The following is a 19,538-nucleotide window of genomic DNA, read 5'->3' as shown; positions in this document are numbered from 1 at the left end:
GCAGAGGGCCTTCTCGGTAGTGGCGCCCTCCCTGTGGAACTCCCTCCCACCAGATGTGAAAGAGAACAACAACTACCAGACTTTTAGAAGACATCTGAAGGCAGCCCTGTTTAGGGAAGCTTTTAATGTTTGATGTATTACAGTATTTTTATATTTTTTTGGAAGCCGCCGAGAGTGGCTGGGAAAGCCCAGCCAGATGAGCAGGGTATAAATAAATTATTATTATTATTATTATTATTATTATTATTATTATTATTATATCCCACTTTTCTTCGATGGAGCTCAAGGTGGCGTACATGATTCTTCTCCTTTCCTTTCCCATTTTATCCTTCCAACGATCCTGTGAGGTGGGTTTTACTGAGAGGCAGCGGCTGGCTCAAGGTCACCCAGTGAGAGTTTCATGGCTGAGCAGAGATTTGCAGATCATAGAATCACAGAATTTCATAGTTGGAAGGGACCCCATGGGTTCATCTAATCTGACCCCCTGCAATGCAGGAAATCTCAATTAAAGCATCCATGACAGATGGCCACCCAACCTCTGCTTAAAAACCTCCAAGGAAGGAGAGTCCACCACCTCCTGTGGGAGACCTTGAATTTAATTCTTTTTCTCCTCTCCCCAAAATTGATGAGGTTTTCAATTGCATCCCACTGAGAGACAGGCAGAGGTTCCCATCAGGAGTGCCGTGAAGGGTGCAAAAGTCTTTATTCTTATGCAGTCCAAAAAAAATCCGTAAGGACACCAAAAGCGCTCTGCTGGGTTAGGCCAAAGGGGCCCCATTGAGCCCAGTACAGTGGTACCCCTCAAGATGAACGCCTCAGAAGACGAAAAACTCACTAGACGAAGGAGTTTTTCGTTTTCTTAGCCGCTTCGCAAGACGCATTTCCCTAGGGGCTTGCTTTGCAAAACGAAGCTTGCCCCGCAAGCTCCGGGCATAGCAGGGAAGCTCAGCGCATCTTCCCCACTGTCCCCGGACCTCTTTTGAAGCAAGATCGCTTCTCCCCGTTGCCAGCCCCGCAATCTCCGGGGACAGAGGGGAAGGCGCGCGCGGCGCTTCCCCTCTGTCCCCGGACAGTCTCCATAGGAACGCATTGATTGATTTTCAATGCATTCCTATGGGAAACCGTGCTTCACAAGACGAAAAACTCGCAAGAAGAAAAAACTTGCGGAACGAATTAATTTCGTCTTGTGAGGCACCACTGTATTCTGTTCTCACAACGGCCAACCAAATGCCCCAATGGGAGGCCTGTAGGCAAGAGCCCTCTCCCTTCCTGTAGTTTCCAGCAACTAGGATTCAGAAGTGTTGGTGACTCATGACACCAGAAGTAGAGTATAGCCATTTCTGGCAAGAAGCTACGCATGGGCTCACTGTCCTCCATGAATTTGTCAAATCCTCTTTTAAAGCCATCCGAGCTGGTCATTGTGCCTGCCTCTTGTGGGCGTTTAATGCTGCTCTTTGTCAACTACAGTCGTATCTCGGATCCTGAACGGCTTGTGATTCAAACATTTTGGCTCCCGAACGCTGCAATATTCCGGTGTTCCAGTTTGCAAACGTTCTTTGGAACCCAAACGTCCGGTGCAGCTTCCGCAGCTTCCGATTGGCTGCAGGAGCTTCCTGCAGCCAGTCGGAAACCGTGCCTTGGTTTCTGAACATTTTGGAAGTCGAACGGACTTCAGAACGGATTGCGTTTGACTTCCGAGGTACCACTGTACCGCCTTTTGTCTGTCTTGAATCTTCCAAGGTTCAGCTCCAAGTGAGGAGAGGTTTCAAGAGCAGAAGGACCCGGGGTTTGGTTTCTTAAGGAAAAATTGCAAGAGATGTAGTAACAGCATTTGTTGGGAACATTTTGTCCATTTCCAAACATGCAAGCCAACAGAGGATAACTAGAGCCAAAGGAAGCCATGTCTGCTACCCCAAATCAAATCAGGTAGACGCATCTTGCACCCCCAAATTCTTCCAGCATTCCAGTTCCTGGTGCTTGCTTTCTCTCCTTGTCCCCTGAACTCCTGAACTCACACCAGCCCTTTCCAGCTGGGTGCAAGGTGCCCAGGCTTCGTAAGAAGTGGCCTTTCACCAAATCAGACCACTTGCCCTTCTAGCTCAATACTGTCTGCACTGACTGGCAGCAGCTTTCCATAGTTTCAGACAGAGAGTATTTCCCAAATGTCGGGATTTGAACTCGTGGCCTTCTGTATGCACATCAGGCATCCTACTACGAAATAACCCTCAGGGTTAACATTATAGAATCTTAAAACCAGAGAGAAGTCATGGGGATCCTGATGGCACAGCAGAATAGTAAGAGAATAAATTATAGACTCATAGAATTGTGGAGTCAGAAGGGACCCCGGGGGTCATCTAGTCCAACCCCCGGCGATGCAGGAATAACAGCTAAAGAATCGCTGGCAGATGGCCGTCCAACTTCTATTTAAACACTTCCAATGAAGGAGAGTCCATTCTGAATAAAGGGCTGATTTCAACAGGAACAAAGAAAGCAGTGAGTCAGCCACTTGGGTCATCCAGCTCCTTCTAGTCTATACTGACAGGGCTTCCAGGTAGGGTGGAATCTCTCCCAGCCCAACCTAGAAAAGCCAGGGATTGGACATGGGATCTTCTGTCACTGCGCGGCAGCCTCCTCCAATGGCTTGGATGGACAGGAGACAGGAGCTGAAGGGTGATGGGGAGTGGATAATCACAGCCATACCCTGTTCTAACCTTTCAAGGTTATGCAACCTATGCAACCAAGGTTATGCACAACCTTTCAAGATGATGCAACCTAAGAATATACAATAATAATAACTTGGGATGCATTGCAACAATCAATGCAGATCTCCAGGTGTTGACTTTCAGCTGGACCAGGGTTTCCAGCTGTTTTTGGACTACAACTCCCATCATCCCTAGCTTGTAGGACCAGTGGTCAGGGAAGATGGCAACTGTGGTCCAAAAACAGCTGGAGACCAAAGTTTGGGGAACCTTTAGGGGAACCCTAACCCTTAGGGTCCCTTCCAACTCTACAGGTTTTTTATTCTATTATTCATCTGTACACATACCTGGGCGATGCTTCAAGATCTTATATTGGAGTGACTTAAGTTGCGTTTTCCGTGAAGTTCTATCATACTGACAGAACTTGCACCACTCCCTTGAAACTCATGTTTTTGGTATTCCTAAATGCTCAGTTTTGGAGCATCCAGAACAGCTCCTCCTCACTGTCCTTCTCCAGAGTGACCCAAGGAATCAGTCCTCCATGGCCTACTCAACAGCCTTCTCGCTGATTGGCTCCTGCCAAAATTGACTTCCTTCTCAGTGGCTCAAAAGCTCCCCTTTCATGCCGATTGACCAGCTCTGGGACACTGGAGACAGGACTACTGCTGCAAAATCAGCAACAAGTCTTCAACCCTCCACAACTTGTGGTGTTGGAAAGTCCAACGTGTTGGCTGGTGAGCTCAAGGCTTCAGCCCTTGCCTGTTTCTACAAATGTAGAGAAACCAAGATGACAGATCATTTCTGGGAAGACGAGTCTCTTCTCTCTGTTTCCACTTAACCAGCTTGCTTACCCTCCCATCTATCTTCCCTCAACATCAAGTCCTCATTAAGCTAAGGAGGCTCCCAACGGGACTTCTCTTCTCTCCCCATCCCCTTGCAAGAAGATCTCCACCTGACCTCCCTTTCCCCCTCCTTGCCTGACAAATTGTGGGAGGTGACCCAGAGCCGGTCTAATTTATTCCAGCCCCATCCCAGCAGGGAAGGGTCTGTGCAGCTGCTGGGTTGGGAGAGAGCGGAAACAACTGTCGACCACACCTCAGGTCCCCCTTGCATCGAGCAGAGTACGCCCTGAGCACATGTAATATTTTGCTTTGCAGCATCGCACTGCTAAACTGCTATGAGAGTTAGAAGCCCTCCAGTTAAGTCCCAGGGTGCTGTGAAAGGGGGTCAGGAAGCGAGAAGTGTCTGACAATGGCTCCAAGTTAGTGTACAAAAATCTGAAGTGTATTATGATTTCTAGCAAGGAGAGAATTTGTTGTTTTTTTAAAAAAAATTATTAGTTTTTTAAAAACATTTCAACAGTCATTTAACATAACTTCTTATTTTATACAATATTTTTGACTTCCATCAGCACCTTCTTTATCACTTATTCTGCATTTCTTAATTTCTCTATTACTCTTAATGATCAATTCTCCGCATAATCTTTCTTGTAATATTTCAAATAGTCCTCCTTACAAAACTTCTTGCAATCCTACTAGCATATTCTGTTCATTACTATTTCTTTTCAAATACAGTAGTTCATATATTTACTCCAGTCTTCTAAGAATCTCTGGTCCCGCAGGTTTCGAATCCTTCCTGTTAATTTATCCAGTTCTGCATAGTCCATCAATTTCATCCACCATTCACAAGGAGAGAATCTGAGGGCAGGGGAGATCCACAGCAATGTTTAGATTTGACTCCCAGCTTTCTACACTCTATGACAGCCTGGATAGCTCAGTTGGTTAGAGCGTGGCGCTGATAACACCAAGGTTGCAGGTTCAATCCCCTGCATGGGACAACTGCATATTCCTGCATTGCAGGGGGTTGGACTAGATGATCCTCAGGGTCTGTTCCAACTCTACAGTTCTGTGCAGAACCATTGGGCTTTTCATTGCCATTGCCCTGACTCTCAGATGACTTCACTTGCCCTCAGTGATGGTTGTCTTTTTGCCAAAGCTCATTGGCTGACATAGCCATCTGTGACACCACCCTGCTTGCTTAGTAACTCCTAATAGGCTGGTATCACTCTGATTTAATCCTTAAATTCTAAGGGTCTCTTGTGCCAAATGGGAAGGGAAAACATAGCTGTCATGGTTAGAAGATAGTGGTATCCGTCTTTTCCACCACGAATCAGCCTGATCCTCTTTGAAATGGCTTTGGGGAGAGGAAACCTCTGAAAAGGAGCAATGTCGCCCACACCCAGTTGATGTGTTTTGCACTGAGGTGACAGGGCTGTGTTTTTATAGGCAAGTTTCTTCAGCTAATGATTTACACCTCCTCACCCGAGGAGTTTGCCATCTGTTTCTGGCAGATGGCAATAACAGAAGTCAGAGCAGAGTGGAAGTGGGAAAGGAGGACATCTTTTGAAGGGAGTCTGTCCTCCATGGTTGGGAGAAGAGTTTGTTTAAAACAGTGTCTTCATTCCACGTATCATATTTGTGAGGGGAGGTCCCACCTGTGTTAGGGAACAGAGTCTGAAGTCAGACTTCAAGGAGCCTTCAGCAGAGTGATGCCACTGGGCTCCTCACCCCAAACACAAAGCCCTTGTCACTGGATCTAAGAGATCTGTGTGGCCCTTCAGAAGGTTGAAAGTGGCCCTCAGGTTGCAAAGGCTTCCCTACCCCTGCTCTTCATCACTGTGCCACCTGTTGGCTCTCCAGGCAGACAACCAATGAGTGAGGCAGGAAGTGGCATCTCCATGGCCTCTTCCTCCTCACCACCACAAGTCAGAAGCTGCGGGACAGGTGGACGGTGGGTTTCAATGGTGAGCAGAACGAGCAGGTCTGGTGGGGGGGGGACTCTTATCAGTGGGACCCTGTAGGTGTGTAAAGCCCTGGCAGATGCCTCGCTATGTCCATATCTACACCAGTCACGCCCCTCCCCACTGCCAAAAAATAAAAAAAGAATTCTAGGAGTTGTAGTTGTTAAAGGTTCCGAAAGTTGTTGTATCGCAGGGAGTTGGGCTAGATGAGTTGGGCCCTTCCAACTCTTCAGATGTATGAGATCCCTCTTCCCCTCCCAGAGCAGTTTAATGGCCAACACTTCTTCCCAGGGAACTCTGGGAACTGTAGCTCTGTGTAAGGAGAGCACCTTTAATGAACCTCTCAGCACCTTTAATGAACCACAGCTCCCGCAATTCTTTGGGAGAAGTCTATTTAAAAGGGTGTCCTAATGAATGCATTAAATCTATGGTGTGAGTATGACCCATGTCATCATTGGTGAAAGTGGTCTTTTGGGTAACACTGCCCCCCAAGCCAGGAACAATCCTATGGGGCAAGGGGGCCAGAATCCCTCTGGGCTGCCTCCTCACTCCTCTCCCCCGTCTTCACAGTGCGAGTTTGATATCTGAAGAAATTGACGGTCACTCTGGGATTAACTCTCTCTCTCTCTCTTTTGGGTAACCCGATTCCCCTGGCAAGAGAATCTTTTTAGTGGCTGATAAAACCTTCACTGTGGTGGAGTGGAAACAGGTTCCCTTTGAAGTGGGTCTTGCATTTCCTTCTTGACGCTCAATCCTGTATATTTTAACCGCCAATAAACTGATTTATAAGCACATCTCTTTTTTCCTTCAAAAAAAAAAGTCTCTCCAGCCACCTTTCAAAGAATTGGCGAGAGGGAGGGGAATATTGCCAGCACAAATGTCAGGGATGTATTTTGAATCTTCTTGCGGGACGGAAGACAGGTCCCTTGAAAGGATATTAGCCATGGCAAGCCCATGAAACCTCCATGATTAGTGGCAGTCGAAGAAATAAAGGAGCTGGATGTGTCCCAAAGGACTCTTGCATCATAGCATATCTGCCTCAGTTTCCTGGAGTTATCCAGCTAGCTTCTGCTGGAGAAACAGTCTTTGGTTTCGTGGTTCCTTGTCCTTAATCAACAAGGTGAAAATCCTAACAGTATTAAATCCAGTTATCCTAATGGCACAAAAGGATATGAAAATCGCCTGAAATTTTCCAGTGAGTGTAATGAATTTAAGGAAGGGCTGTAGCTCAGTGGTAGAACATCTGCTTTGAATGCAGGGGGTCCCAGGTTCAGCTCCTGGTATCTTCAGGTAGAGCTGGGAGAGAACCCCTGTCTGAAATGCTGCATTAAAAGGGATTAGAGTTATGCTGAAATTTGCTAGGGACAGTAAAGGCAAGTGATGGTGTAGTTCAGGGATTCGGGCTCCAGATGTTGTCAGACCTCGGCTCCCATCAGTCCCAGCTGCCAGCATGGCCAACTGTCAGGGTGATGGGAGAGTTAGACTACAACAACATCCAGATGGCCACAGGTCCCCCATCCCTGCATTAGAAGAAGGCATGGTTTTGACGGAGATCAGTAGGGGCAGTAAAGCCAAATGACCATCTAGTTCAAGCATGGAGAACCTGCAGCCCTTCAGTTGTTGCTGGACTCCCAACACCCATCAGACTTCATGGCAAGTGGCCAAGGGTGATGGGATTTGTGGTTCAACAACAGCTTGAGGACCACTGGTTCTCCATACCTGAACTAGACCATAGCTTGCCTTTATTGCCCCAAGCTACCTCCATCACAGGACGCGGGTGGCGCTGTGGGTTAAACCACAGAGCCTAGGACTTGCTGATCAGAAAGTCAGCGGTTTGAATCCCTGCAACGGGGTGAGTTCCTGTTGCTCGGTCCCTGCTCCTGCCAACCTAGCAGTTCAAAAGCACGTCAAAGTGCAAGTAGATAAATAGGTACCGCTCCGGCGGGAAGTTAAACGGCGTTTCCGTGTGCTGCTCTGGTTCGCCAGAAGTGGCTTAGTCATGCTGGCCAAATTACCTGGATTCTGTATGCTGGCTTCCTCGGCCAATAGAGCGAGATGAGCACCGCAACCCCAGAGTCGACCACAATTGGACCTAATGGTCAGGGGTCCCTTTACCTTTACCTTACCTCCATCACAACTCTGACCATCACTTGCCTTTACTGCCCCTAGATACCTTCATAACAGCTGGAAGGCACCATGTTCCCCATTCTCACCATAGGTTTAGGGTCCATGGAGGTAAGCAAGCTCTCTCTTTTGCTTGTCCCTAACGCAGGTGGCGCTGTGGGTTAAAGCCTCAGCGCCTAGGACTTGCCGATCGAAAGGTCGGCGGTTCGAATCCCTGCGGCGGGGTGCGCTCCCGCTGCTCGGTCCCAGCGCCTGCCAACCTAGCAGTTCGAAAGCACCTCCGGGTGCAAGTAGATAAATAGGGACCGCTTACCAGCGGGAAGGTAAACGGCGTTTCCGTGTGCGGCTCTGGCTCGCCAGAGCAGCGATGTCACACTGGCCATGTGACCCGGAAGTGTCTCCGGACAGCGCTGGCCCCTGGCCTCTTGAGTGAGATGGGCGCACAACCCCAGAGTCTGTCAAGACTGGCCCGTACAGGCAGGGGTACCTTTACCTTTACCTTAACCTGCTGGGAATGCATTTAGCTTGTCAACCACAACACAAACTTAATACACTTGCTTTGATGGAGATGTGGAGTCAGCTGAAAGGGTTTGAGTTCCATAATAATAATAATAATAATAATAATAATAATAATAATTTATTATTTATACCCCGCCCATCTGGCTGGGCCTCCCCAGCCACTCTGGGCGGCTTCCATAAAAACCAAAAATACAATAAAATATCACACGTTAAAAACTTCCCTGAACAGGGCTGCCCCATGTGTACACATAACCACCTGCACACACACAAATAGGTCAAATTCCCTGACCGCATTGCCCAATCCACATCTCTGCATCTGTGTGTGAGAGTTGCTGGTGAAAATTATCCCTATGGGACTTCTTTAGCGATCCCTCGTAGCTGAGTAAGATTGTCTTCCATAAACACGCTTTTAACATTGAGTCCGTAAGTGACTGTGGAGGCCAATTCTGGATCCACACATCCTTCCACAGTGGGGACATTGGTTTCCGGGTGGGAATTGATCATGGTGTGGATTTGCCAAGCGTGCCTTCCTCTTAGCACGTTTCTCCCTTGCGTCCTGAGTGCCTTTAAAGCCCATGACACCTTTGATCAAGGCTGTTCTCCAACCGGAGCACTCGCAGGCCAGTGTTTCCCAGTTGTCAGTGTTTATACTGTATATTTCTAGATTTTCCTTGAGACAGTCTTTAAACCTCTTTTGTTGACCACCAGCATCACACTTTCCATTTTTAAGTTCAGAATAGAGTAGTTGCTATGGAAAATGATCATCAGGCATCCACACAACATGACCAGCAAGAGCGTAATGTAGCCCTCAATCTCCAGAGGGCTGCAATTTAAATTAAAGTCCTCATCCATTCACCCAGTGACTGCAGATGCAATGAGACTCAAGTCACCTGAGTTTCCCATTACAGTTTCTTCCATATGGGTGCAAAAGTAGATGTTCTGCCACTTTGCTGTGGCCCCTCCATTTGCTCATGAAAACTCCAAAATTCAGTCCGCTGCTGGGCATTTCTCAAGGGGACAGGCCATAGCTCAGCGGTAGAGCACTTGCTTTGCATGCAGAAGGTCCTGGGTTCAGATCCCGGCACGCAACCCCAGGCAAGGCTGGGAAAAGGATCCCTACCTGAAACCCTGGAAAGCCATTGTTACCAGCCAGTGTTGACAAATGTGAGCTTGATGGACTCATGGTCTGACTCAGGATAAGGTAGCTGTTCCTATCTAAACCAATATTTTTATTCCAAACTATGGGGACTAGAAAGGACACGGGTGGCACTGTGGGTTAAACCACAGAGCCTAGGACTTGCCGATCAGAAGGTTGGCAGTTTGAATCCCTGCGACGGCATGAGCTCCCGTTGCTCGGTCCCTGCTCCTGCCAACCTAACAGTTTGAAAGCATGTCAAGTGCAAGTAGATAAATAGGTACCACTCTGGTGGGAAGGTAAACGGCGTTTCCATTCGCTGCTCTGGTTCGCCAGAAGCGGCTTAGTCATGATGGCCACAGGACCCGGAAGCTGTATGCCGGCTCCCTCGGCCAATAAAGCGAGATGAGCGCCACAACCCCAGAATCGGTCACGTCTGGACCTAATGGTCAGGGGTCCCTTTACCCTTTTTATGGGGACTAGAATCTTGCTTTGTTTTTAAATAAGGGGCCATAACTCGGTGGTAGAGCACCTGCTTTGTATGCAGAATTCCCTAGTCTTTTGCAGCATCTCTAGGTAGGGCTGGGAAGGATTCCCTGTTTGAAACCCTGGGGAGTAGCTGCCAGTCAGTGTAGGCAGTGCTGAGCCCGATGGACCAAGAGTCTGACGCTGTATAAAGCAGTTTCCTGTTCTATGGATGGGGAAGAGACATATCCCAGTGGAAGAGCATCTTCTTTGCCTCCAGGAGGTCCTAGGTTGCAACAGACCCAACATCTCATTTAGAAAGGGGTGGATCAATGTGAGTACCAAAGGGAGAGCTAACTATCCCCGCTTGGTCTTCTCAACATGCTCGGAGTCGAAACCAAACCTTTACTAGAAACACACAGATCAAGCTCCCCAACTCAACTTCTCCACCGCCCATCCAGCTTTTAGGGGTTTTGTGTTGTTATCCAATTCCACCTCCCCCCTCTGCCAGGCCCTCTCCTGTTGCTGTGAAATTCAATCAGGTCTCCCAGACCTCTAGGCCCTGGAGAACTCGGCAGCTGCATTCTCAACTGTCTCGAAAGCTTAGCCCCGTCCCCTTCTCAAACCAGGATCAGCCCTGAGAGTTTTTGGATTCAATTGAAAATGAGGTTTTTTAAAATAAATAAATAAAATTAAAAAACAGACACAGATTGCAGCTGGAATGCATATGGTACAATTTGATTGGCTCAGATAATTGCGCACCAGCATTTATCAGGAGGGGAAATGGATGGGGAGAGAATGTGGAGGGTTTGTTTAGCTACGATTCCTGCATTTCAGGGGGTTGGACAAGATGTTATTTGTAAGGTTCCTTCCAACTCTATGATACTAAATTGGCTAGCTTTTAAAGGAAGCATGGATTGCCAGAAAATAATTCGGAAGGGCAGAAATGGCCCTGGTAGGCCAGAGTCGGCTCTGCTAATCCAATAGGATTTTCGGGGACTGATAATAAGACAGTGGTCGGCCACTGGCAGACGGGGGCCAAAGGAGGGCCTTTCAGTTTGCTGGCCTGCTCTGTCCTGACACCTAGTGGCCATTTTTTGTTTTGCATGGAGCCTGTGCAAGAATAGGCTTTTAGAAAAGATGGTTTGCCATCAGGGCCAGATTTAGGTTTGATGAGGCCCTAAGCTACTGAAGGTAATGGGGCGCTTTATATGTCCAGCTGTCCTTTGTCAACAACAAATTGTCCGTGTTTTTGGTGTTGAATATATGCTATATGGCAATTTATGGACCTATCTAAAGCCTTTTGCACATAACAAAATATGTATTTTATCAAAGTAGTTGTTGAACTGAAATACAATTAAGAAGTATATTAATAGTGAAATACAATTAAGAAGAGTATATTAATGTGAAATAATTATTAAGCTCTAACTTAAAATGGTTTTTTATTCATAAACTTAATAATGCAAACACATTGGAATTTGGCAATAACGAAAGTTCCTTTAGAAACACAATTTACAAAGACTCATAATGGGGGGGGCAAGAGAGTGGGGCCCTAAGCTATAGCTTGTTTAGCTTATACGTAAATCCGGCACTGGTTGCGGCAGGTGGTGATGGTGCCAGGGCGTCAGATCATTCGTGGCACTTGCTCCCTTGACAATGACAATGTGGAGAGTCCATAGCTCAGGGGACAGAGACCCTTCTTTGCATGCAGAAGGTCTCGGGTTCAACCCCTTGACATGTGTTTTCCCCCATAACTTCCTGCCTTCCTCTCTCCCTTCTCCCAGGTGTGGTTCAGCAACCGGCGGGCACGGTGGCGCAAGCAGGCCGGGGCCAATCAGCTGGCAGCATTCAATCACCTGTTGCCGGGGGGCTTCCCCCCGACTGGGATGCCCACTTTGCCTCCTTACCAGCTGCCAGATTCAACTTACCCAACCACCACCCTATCCCAAGGTGGGTGCTCCGGGCTTGGGTGGGGAAGTGGGTTGTTTCGATGGGTGGGTTGTGTCGGAACCTGTGTTCGACCGAGCGACTCCTCCGGAATCGCCTCCATTCTCTCCTCCCATGGTAATTAATGACCTGAGCCTCTGATAAGGCTCCAAGCATGTTCCCATTACGCAGAGTATCCAGCACAGGGAAGGGCGAGAAATATGAGCTACATGCTAAGAGTTTTATTACTAAGCTACGCAGACAGAAAAGAAATACATCCTCTCTCTGTGAGAGCAGAGAGCAACTGAACCACAAAGGAACAGGAAACCAGTAAACATCACATCCGCCTCCTGTCTTCTATGAGACTTCCAACAGCCTGGAAGGTCTGGAATACAAAACAGAGTCTTGTGACTCCAAAGCACTGCACAGTGGCAACACACAGAAACCAACAGGTTGATGGATGGCGTTTAGATCAAACCTCAAGGTGGCAGGCATGGTGCCACCCATCCCTCCTTGTTTAATCCCCACAACAATCCTGTGAGGGGGTTTAGGCTGAAAGGCAGGGACTGGCCCAGAATCACCCAGTGAAATTCACGACAGAACGTTGGAATTTGAACCCTGGTTCTCCCAGTTCCTAGTCTGACTGGCACAGAGTGGGCAGAGCCAGGGATTGGCTGAGCCAGAGCAAATGATAGTTGAGTTCTTCATGGGCCAACACTGAGACTCAGGGCTTACCCACAATCCCTCTGTTCCCACTGCTTTCCCCTGGGGAAAACCACTTGGCAACCAGCAATTTGTGTTGTCTCCTGCTCTGTAGACTGGCGGCTGCAAGTTCCATCCCCGCCATCTCCTGGTAAAAGTCTCTTCCAGCCTTTACCCAAATCCACAGTTTCTGTTCACACCTTGGGGCAAGGGGGAAGGAGTTCTTCTTGCATTGCCAGTGGCTCCTGGTGGCTCTGTTTCTTAACGGCCCTAGCGAATTCCTCTGCAGCTTATATTTCTTGCTTCACAGCCCAAACAATCAAAATCCTACCATTTATTAATTTCTAGGCTTTAGAGGGGGTCCCAACCAAATCTATAACATGCCCCCCCTTCACTTTAGCAACAGGGACAGCTTTCCACAGCTGGGCATGAGAAAATAACAGGAGGTTACTAACAACGTTCAGAGCAGTACATCAAAGCAGATAGTTTGCTTCGGTTTAGTGCTAAATTGGTTTTCCCTGAGAAAGGAGTGGGGCAAGGGAGAAACCGCATAGACTCATCCCTAGAAAGCATGGGTCAAGCAGAAAAGTGGATAGCTCAGTTGATTAGAGCATGCTGCTGATAATGCCAAGGTTGCAGGTTCGATTCCCATAAGGGACAGGTGCATATTCCTGCACTGGAGGCAGTGGCGTAGCGTGGGTTGTCAGCACCCGGGGCAAGGCAAGTAATTTGCGCCCCCTAACCCTAACCCCCAGATGTTGTGCCCAGTGCGGCCGCCCCCCCCCCCCTGTATCCCCACGCTACGCCACTGACTGGAGGGGGTCAGACTGGATGATCCTCAGGGTCCCTTCCAACTTGATGAGGAGGGGGAAGGTGACAGGCAAGGCCACCCGCTGGACTAGTTGTAAGAAAGAAGCCCCATTCACCCCAATGGACCAGATCTCCACTGAAACAGATGGTGGGAACATGATTTGGGCCTCAGCAGTGGCGTAGCATGGGGGGTGCAGGGGGGGGCCGGCCGCACCGGCCGCAACATCTGGGGGTTAGGGTTAGGGGGCGCAAATCCACGGGTTAGGGGGCGCAAATCCACGGGTTACGGTGCGCAAATTACTTGCCTTGTCCCGGGTGCTGACAACCCACGCTACGCCACTGGGCCTCAGGTCAAGATGGCGCCTCCATCCTGCCAGCCTTTCCCCAAAGGAACACAGTGATGGTTAGGTGATGACAGCCACCACTTCTAACCCAGTGCTTCTTTTCCCCACAGATGGGGGCAGCACTGTGCACAGACCCCAGCCTCTCCCACCATCCACCATGCACCAGGGAGGGTTGGCTGCTGCCGCCGACTCCAGCTCCGCCTACGGGACCCGACACGGCTTCTCCACCTACTCTGACAGCTTCATGAACCCCGCAGCTCCTGCCAATCACATGAACCCTGTCAGCAATGGCCTCTCTCCCCAGGTAGGATGCTCACCTGTGTTTTGCTATTGCCTCCGGCCTAAACTGTAGGCGGTGCGTGAGGAAACTGGGAGAACGCATGGCTGTTCCCACGTGTCCTTAGTTGAGCGCCGCAGCGTTTTGTTCATTTGCTTATTGTATAAAGCCGGCATAGGCAGCCTGCAGCCCTCCAGAAGGCGTTGGACGACAGCTCCCATCAACCCTACGCTGGCTGATGGAATTTGGAGTCCAACAATACTTTGAAAGCTACAGGTTCCCCGTTTCTTATTTCCCCCCACTCTTCCTCAGAAGACTCCCAGAGTTGCTTACCAATATCGGAAATGATTCCCTTTCCTCAAGCTTGCAATCTAATAGCCGCGACACAAAAGGAAAGGGGATTGGAAGGGTGGAGGAAAGAAGCAAACCCAGTTACTAGTTCTTAGGCAGTTAAACAATTCTACAGGTCTGCAGCTGAGGCTGAACTAGTTTTAGATCTGTGGCATTGCCAGGTCACCCAGTCAAAGACGGAAACGGAGCCCTTCAAGGAAGGAAGGAAGGACCTTTAACAAAGTGCCACCACATATTTGAGGACATCCCACAATGTCTGCTTAGCCCCGATTCTGTTGCAATGCAGACACTGAGTAAAGGCCCTCTTACGCCTTCAGGACTTTGGCTTGCTGGCACAGCTGGTTTTAGGATTTGCTGTTGATCTACAGATGTAATGGTCAGCCTTGTTTTTTGTGATTTGCCATGAAGGTTTTTTCCTTAAGCTGCTTTGAGATGTGACTTTGCAGACAAATTAACCAGTGAATTCCGGTGTTGTATTTGAGAGCCTCTGTTTGAAAACCATGAATGAATAGTTCCGGGTACTCTCTGCTAACCGCAATAGTGGGAGACAAATCGTAGATACCAATATGCTTTGTCCATGCATCTTCCTATTGCAATATGTGATTAGACAAATCTGCATATTTATTTTGTCTCACAGACATTGTTGGACTGCAATGCACATCAGCTCCACACAGCATGGCCAATCGTCAGGGATGATGGGAGTTGTAGTCCAGCGATATCTGGAGGGACACAGGAGGAACCCCATTCTTGTATTAGAAGAAGTCACGAGTTGTGATGGAGATAGCCAGGGGCAGTAAAGTTGGAAAGGACCACCAAACATCATCTAATCCAATCCACTGTGAGTGCAAGAATCACAGCTGAAGAATCCCTGAAAAGCACTATGAAGGGAATTCTGAGCCATCCCAATTAGTTGACAGAAAGAACACACCTTATATTTTCTTTGGGCCCAAACAAGTTCAAGGTCCATCAGTAATGCTGGATCCTTGCCTGGCCTGAAACCCTGGAGGGTCGTCAGTGTAGACAATACGGAGCAAGATGGACCAAATAAGCAGCTTCCTAACACGTGTTAAATCTATCCCCCAAGTGACCACATTACAAATAGTACAGAATAGGTCTTTGGCGAAGTTAACCCACGGTCCTTAAGGGTGTTACATCGCTAAAGGAGAGCGTGAGTGGCAGAGGGTGATTGTGTCAGGCCTTTTCTTGACTTGGTTGGCTTCTGTCTCATTTCCTCTCCTCCCCTCCCTTTTTCTTCAGTGTCTGTTTAAGTGTAATAAGCATTTAAATGAAGTATTGCCTGACCAGGGATGGAAAGAAGAGGAGGAGGAGGAGGAGGGAGAGATTTGGGAAGGAGGGGAGAGAAGTAGAAGGGGGTGTTAAATAGCAAAGAATTAGGGTGGGGGGGAGGGAGAAGATCAGATGCAAATCACTAGTAGAAAGGAAATTATGTGCAATTACCCAGCAAAACTGGGCAGCTTCTGCCCACCCCTGCCAACAAGATCTCATTAATAAGCAGAAAATAAGATTGAAATGGTGTGTAAAAGAGGTGGAAAAATGAATTTGAATGCTGCATTTGTCCACAATTACCCCCTCGTTCACACATATTTTATTGCAATTTTTTTTATTATTATTCTTAATCTTTCCATCCCTCAAAGCAGATTGGGAACATCCTGGCATTATGGTTGCAGAGGGAGAGGCATTATGAATTTCCCTTTTTCTTTCCCTTCTGCCCCCCTGAAAGAGACTCTGCCCGCTCTCAAATTTGCAAAGGCCGGGCTGGCGGGGATCAGAATTCATTGCTTCGGCTTATCGCCGTGTAGGAACAAGTTCTTTTCCGGGGGGAAATGCCCGACCTTCAATTGCGTGGCGAGGCGTCCTGCAATGCGTCTCTTTCTCTTTTTCCCTCTGTAGGCGGGAACACAGGAAGCCGCCTTAGGCAGAGACAGGGCGTTCGTCCACCTAGCTTAGTGGGGCCTGCACTGACTGGCAGTGGCTCTGAAGGATTCAAGAGCGGATCTCCCCACCCCACGCCTACTTGGAGATGCCACTGGGGGCTGAACATAATAAGAAAAGCCTGCTAGATCAGGCCAATGACCCACCTCCAGTCCAGCATCACCTTCTCACGGGAGAATTTGGAGGCAGAGAATTGTTATAATAATAATAGTAATAATAATAACAACAATCATTTATTATTTGTACCCCACCCATCTGGCTGGGTTTCCCCAGCCACTCTGAGCAGCTTCCCACAAAAATTAAAAATACATCAAAATGTCACACATTAAAAACTTCCCTGAACAGGGCTGCCTTCAGATGTCTTCTAAATGTCAGGTAGTTGTTTATCTCTTTGACATCTGATGGGACGGCGTTCCACAGGGAGGGCACCACTACCGAGAAGGCCCTCTGCCTGGTTCCCTGTAACTTCGCTTCTCGCAGTGAGGGAACCGCCAGAAGGCCCTTGGAGCTGGACCTCAGTGTCCGGGCAGAATGATGGGGGTGGAGACGCTCCTTCAGGTATACTGGGCTGGGGCCGTTTAGGGCTTTAAAGGTCAGCACCAACACTTTGAATTGTGCTCGGAAACGTCCTGGGAGCAAATGTGGGTCTTTCAAGACCGGTGTTATGTGGTCTCGGCGACCGCCCCGAGTCACCAGTCTAGCTGCCGCATTCTGGATTAGTTGTAGTTTCCGGGTCACCTTCAAAGGTAGCCCCACATAGAGCGCATTGCAGTAGTCCAAGAGGGAGATAACTAGAGCATGCACCACTCTGGCGAGACAGTCCACAGGCAGGTAGGGTCTCAGCCTGTGTACCAGATGGAGCTGGTAGACAGCTGCCCTGGATACAGAATTGACCTGCACCTCCATGGACAGTTAGGTTGGTAACATCAACATGCAATGGGGGGATAACATCATGGAGCATTTCTCATCCCCCAAATGATAGAATTGGCACAGTCATTTTTACACTTCCATTGAGGAGGCACATTCCTTTCGGGAGTTCTCTGGGAACATAAGAGCCTGCTGGATCAGACCCTTGGCCCATGCAGCCCAGGATCCTGTTCCCAAAGAGGCCAACCAGATGCCTCAATGGGCAGAATCTGAGCACAAGAACTTTCTCTCCTACTGCAGTTGTCAGCAGCTGGTATTCAGAAGCATCACTGCCTCCGCTTGTGAAGGGAGAACATGGTTGTCATGGCTAGGAGACATTGATAGCCCTCCACAAAGTCGCCTGATCCACTTTTAAAGCCACTCCTGTGGCAGGGAGTTCCATAGTTTAACCATGTGCCGCACGAAGGGCTTTCTTTAATCTGTCCTGAATCTTCCAACATTCAGCTGGATGCCCACAATTTCCAGTTCTTACGAGAGACGGAGAAAAGCTTTTCTCCATCCTTTTCCTCCGTGCCATTTATCATTTCCTAAACTTCTGTCACCTTGCCTTTTCATAATAATAATAATAATAATAATAATAATAATAATAATAATAATAATAATTTATTTATACCCCGCCCTCCCCAGCCAAGAACAGGCTCAGGGCAGCTAACACCTAATATAAAAACAATTGATTGAAATACAGCTTAAAAAACAAGATTAAAATACAACATGAAAACATTAAAATGCAGCCTCATTTCAGTGGAAACTCAAATCAAAAACTTTTGGGGGGATGAAAACGTCAAGTCTTCACCAAGGCTAACTATCCAGACTGGTCTTACATGGGCCGGAAAAAAGCCAGGGAAGTCCCCAAATAGGAGTTCCAACACAGAAGGAACTAAAAAGTCGCAAATGCTACAACTTGTCTTCCTAGGAGAGTCTCTCCTGGAACCTGAGCCTGCAAAGCAGCCACCCCCTTTTGCCTCCAGGCTCCCCCTGCCTTCCTTTAACTCTCTGCCAAGATCACAAGAAGACCTCACTCCAAAGGTCCATTGAGCCCAGCATCCTGTTACCAAATGCTCCATTTGCGAAGCCCACAATAGATTCTCCCTCAAACAGGTGGCAGTGGGGGCCACCAATATGGATGGCTTCAGCAGAGGATTAGACAGAACCACGAAGCCCAAATGCTGTCTGTGGCTACTAGACCTTAAGGTCCACAAATGACAACATTTTGGAGGTCCCAAGTCATAAGGATATTAGGTTGGTCTCAACTGGGGCCAGGGCCTTTTCAGTACTGGCCCCGACTTGGTGGAACGCTCTGTCACAAGAGACTAGGGCCCTGCGGGACTTGGCATCTTTCCACAGGGCCTGCAAGGCAGAGCTGTTCCGCCTGGCCTTTGGTTTGGACTCAGTCTGACCCTTATGTTTCCCTCCCCTTATGGTTTTGACTTTTAAAATGAGGCTGCATTTTAAATTGCATTTTAACCTGTATTTTAAATTGTGTTTTTTTCTTTTTCTTGTTATGTTTTTACTGAAATTTTATTGGTGTTAGCCACCTTGAGCCCGGCTCTGGCCGGGGAGGGTGGGGTATAAATAAAATATATTATTTATTATAATTATAGCCACGATGGCTATGTTCTGCCACTTTCAGAGGCACTATTTGCAAACCCTTGGTTGTGAGAATGCTGCTGCTATCAGGTCCTGCGTGGGGCATCTTGCTGGCTACAGCTACACCCGTGTACAGTGGTACCTCGGGTTAAGTACTTAATTTGTTCTGGAGGTCCATTCTTAACCTGAAACTGTTCTTAACCTGAAGCACCACTTTAGCTAATGGGGCCTCCCGCTGCTGCTGTGCCGCCGGAGCATGATTTCTGTTCTCATCCTGAAGCAAGGTTCTTAACCCGAGGTAATATTTCTGGGTTAGCAGAGTCTATAACCTGAAGCGTCTGTAACCCGAGCTACCACTGTACTTGGGCCACGTTTGCAGGTTAAAGAAGAGCCTGCTGGATCAGGGCCACAGGGCCATTTGGTTCAGCATCCTGTTCTCAAAAATGCCTTTGAGAAACAAGCTAGCAGGCTTGGTCTGTTGCTGCAGCCAGGGATGCTTCTGAAAACCAGTTTCTGGAAACGGCAGGAGCATAGCTGTCAACCTTCCCTTTTTTTGCGGGAAATTCCCTTCTTCCAGTGCCGTTTCCCGCTGCTTCCTGCTGCTATCCCAGTTTGTTAGATATCCCGTAGACTGTCCCCGGGACAGGTGAGGCTGCTGATCCCTTATTTTCAAATCTGAAAGTTGACAGCTATGGGCAGGAGCGGAGATGGCTCTTGGGATTGGGACATGCTTCCCGTTGGGACATCTGGCTGGCCACTGTGGCACCAGGATGCTGGGCTACATGGGCCATTGGCCTGATCCAGCAAACCTCTTCTTTTATTTGTGAATTTATTTTGTTTTTGCATCAAATGGATTTCCTATTTCCAGAAGGCATTTGGAAACAGAGGCTGCAGTTTTTCTCTGCCTCTCTCCCCTCCT

General features: G+C 48.3%; 1 protein-coding gene across 5 annotated transcripts in view; it reads left to right on the top strand.

Annotated features, from left to right (window-relative positions):
- Nucleotides 1-19,538, top strand: part of PAX7 (paired box 7) — a 172,372-nt gene that overhangs the window by 99,325 nt on the left and 53,509 nt on the right. For all 5 annotated transcript variants that reach the window (XM_083750251.1, XM_083750248.1, XM_083750250.1 and 2 more), the window contains 2 exons: nt 11,527-11,692; nt 13,635-13,828. In XM_083750251.1, coding sequence (XP_083606377.1) covers nt 11,527-11,692; nt 13,635-13,828 — 360 coding nt within the window. The remainder of the gene's footprint in view (nt 1-11,526; nt 11,693-13,634; nt 13,829-19,538) is intronic.

This window comes from Podarcis gaigeae, assembly GCF_964106915.1.
Source record: "Podarcis gaigeae genome assembly, chromosome: 8".
Classification (NCBI taxonomy): domain Eukaryota; kingdom Metazoa; phylum Chordata; class Lepidosauria; order Squamata; family Lacertidae; genus Podarcis; species Podarcis gaigeae.
Note: the sequence above shows the minus strand (reverse complement) of the source record. Positions and strands in the feature narration are given on the sequence as shown.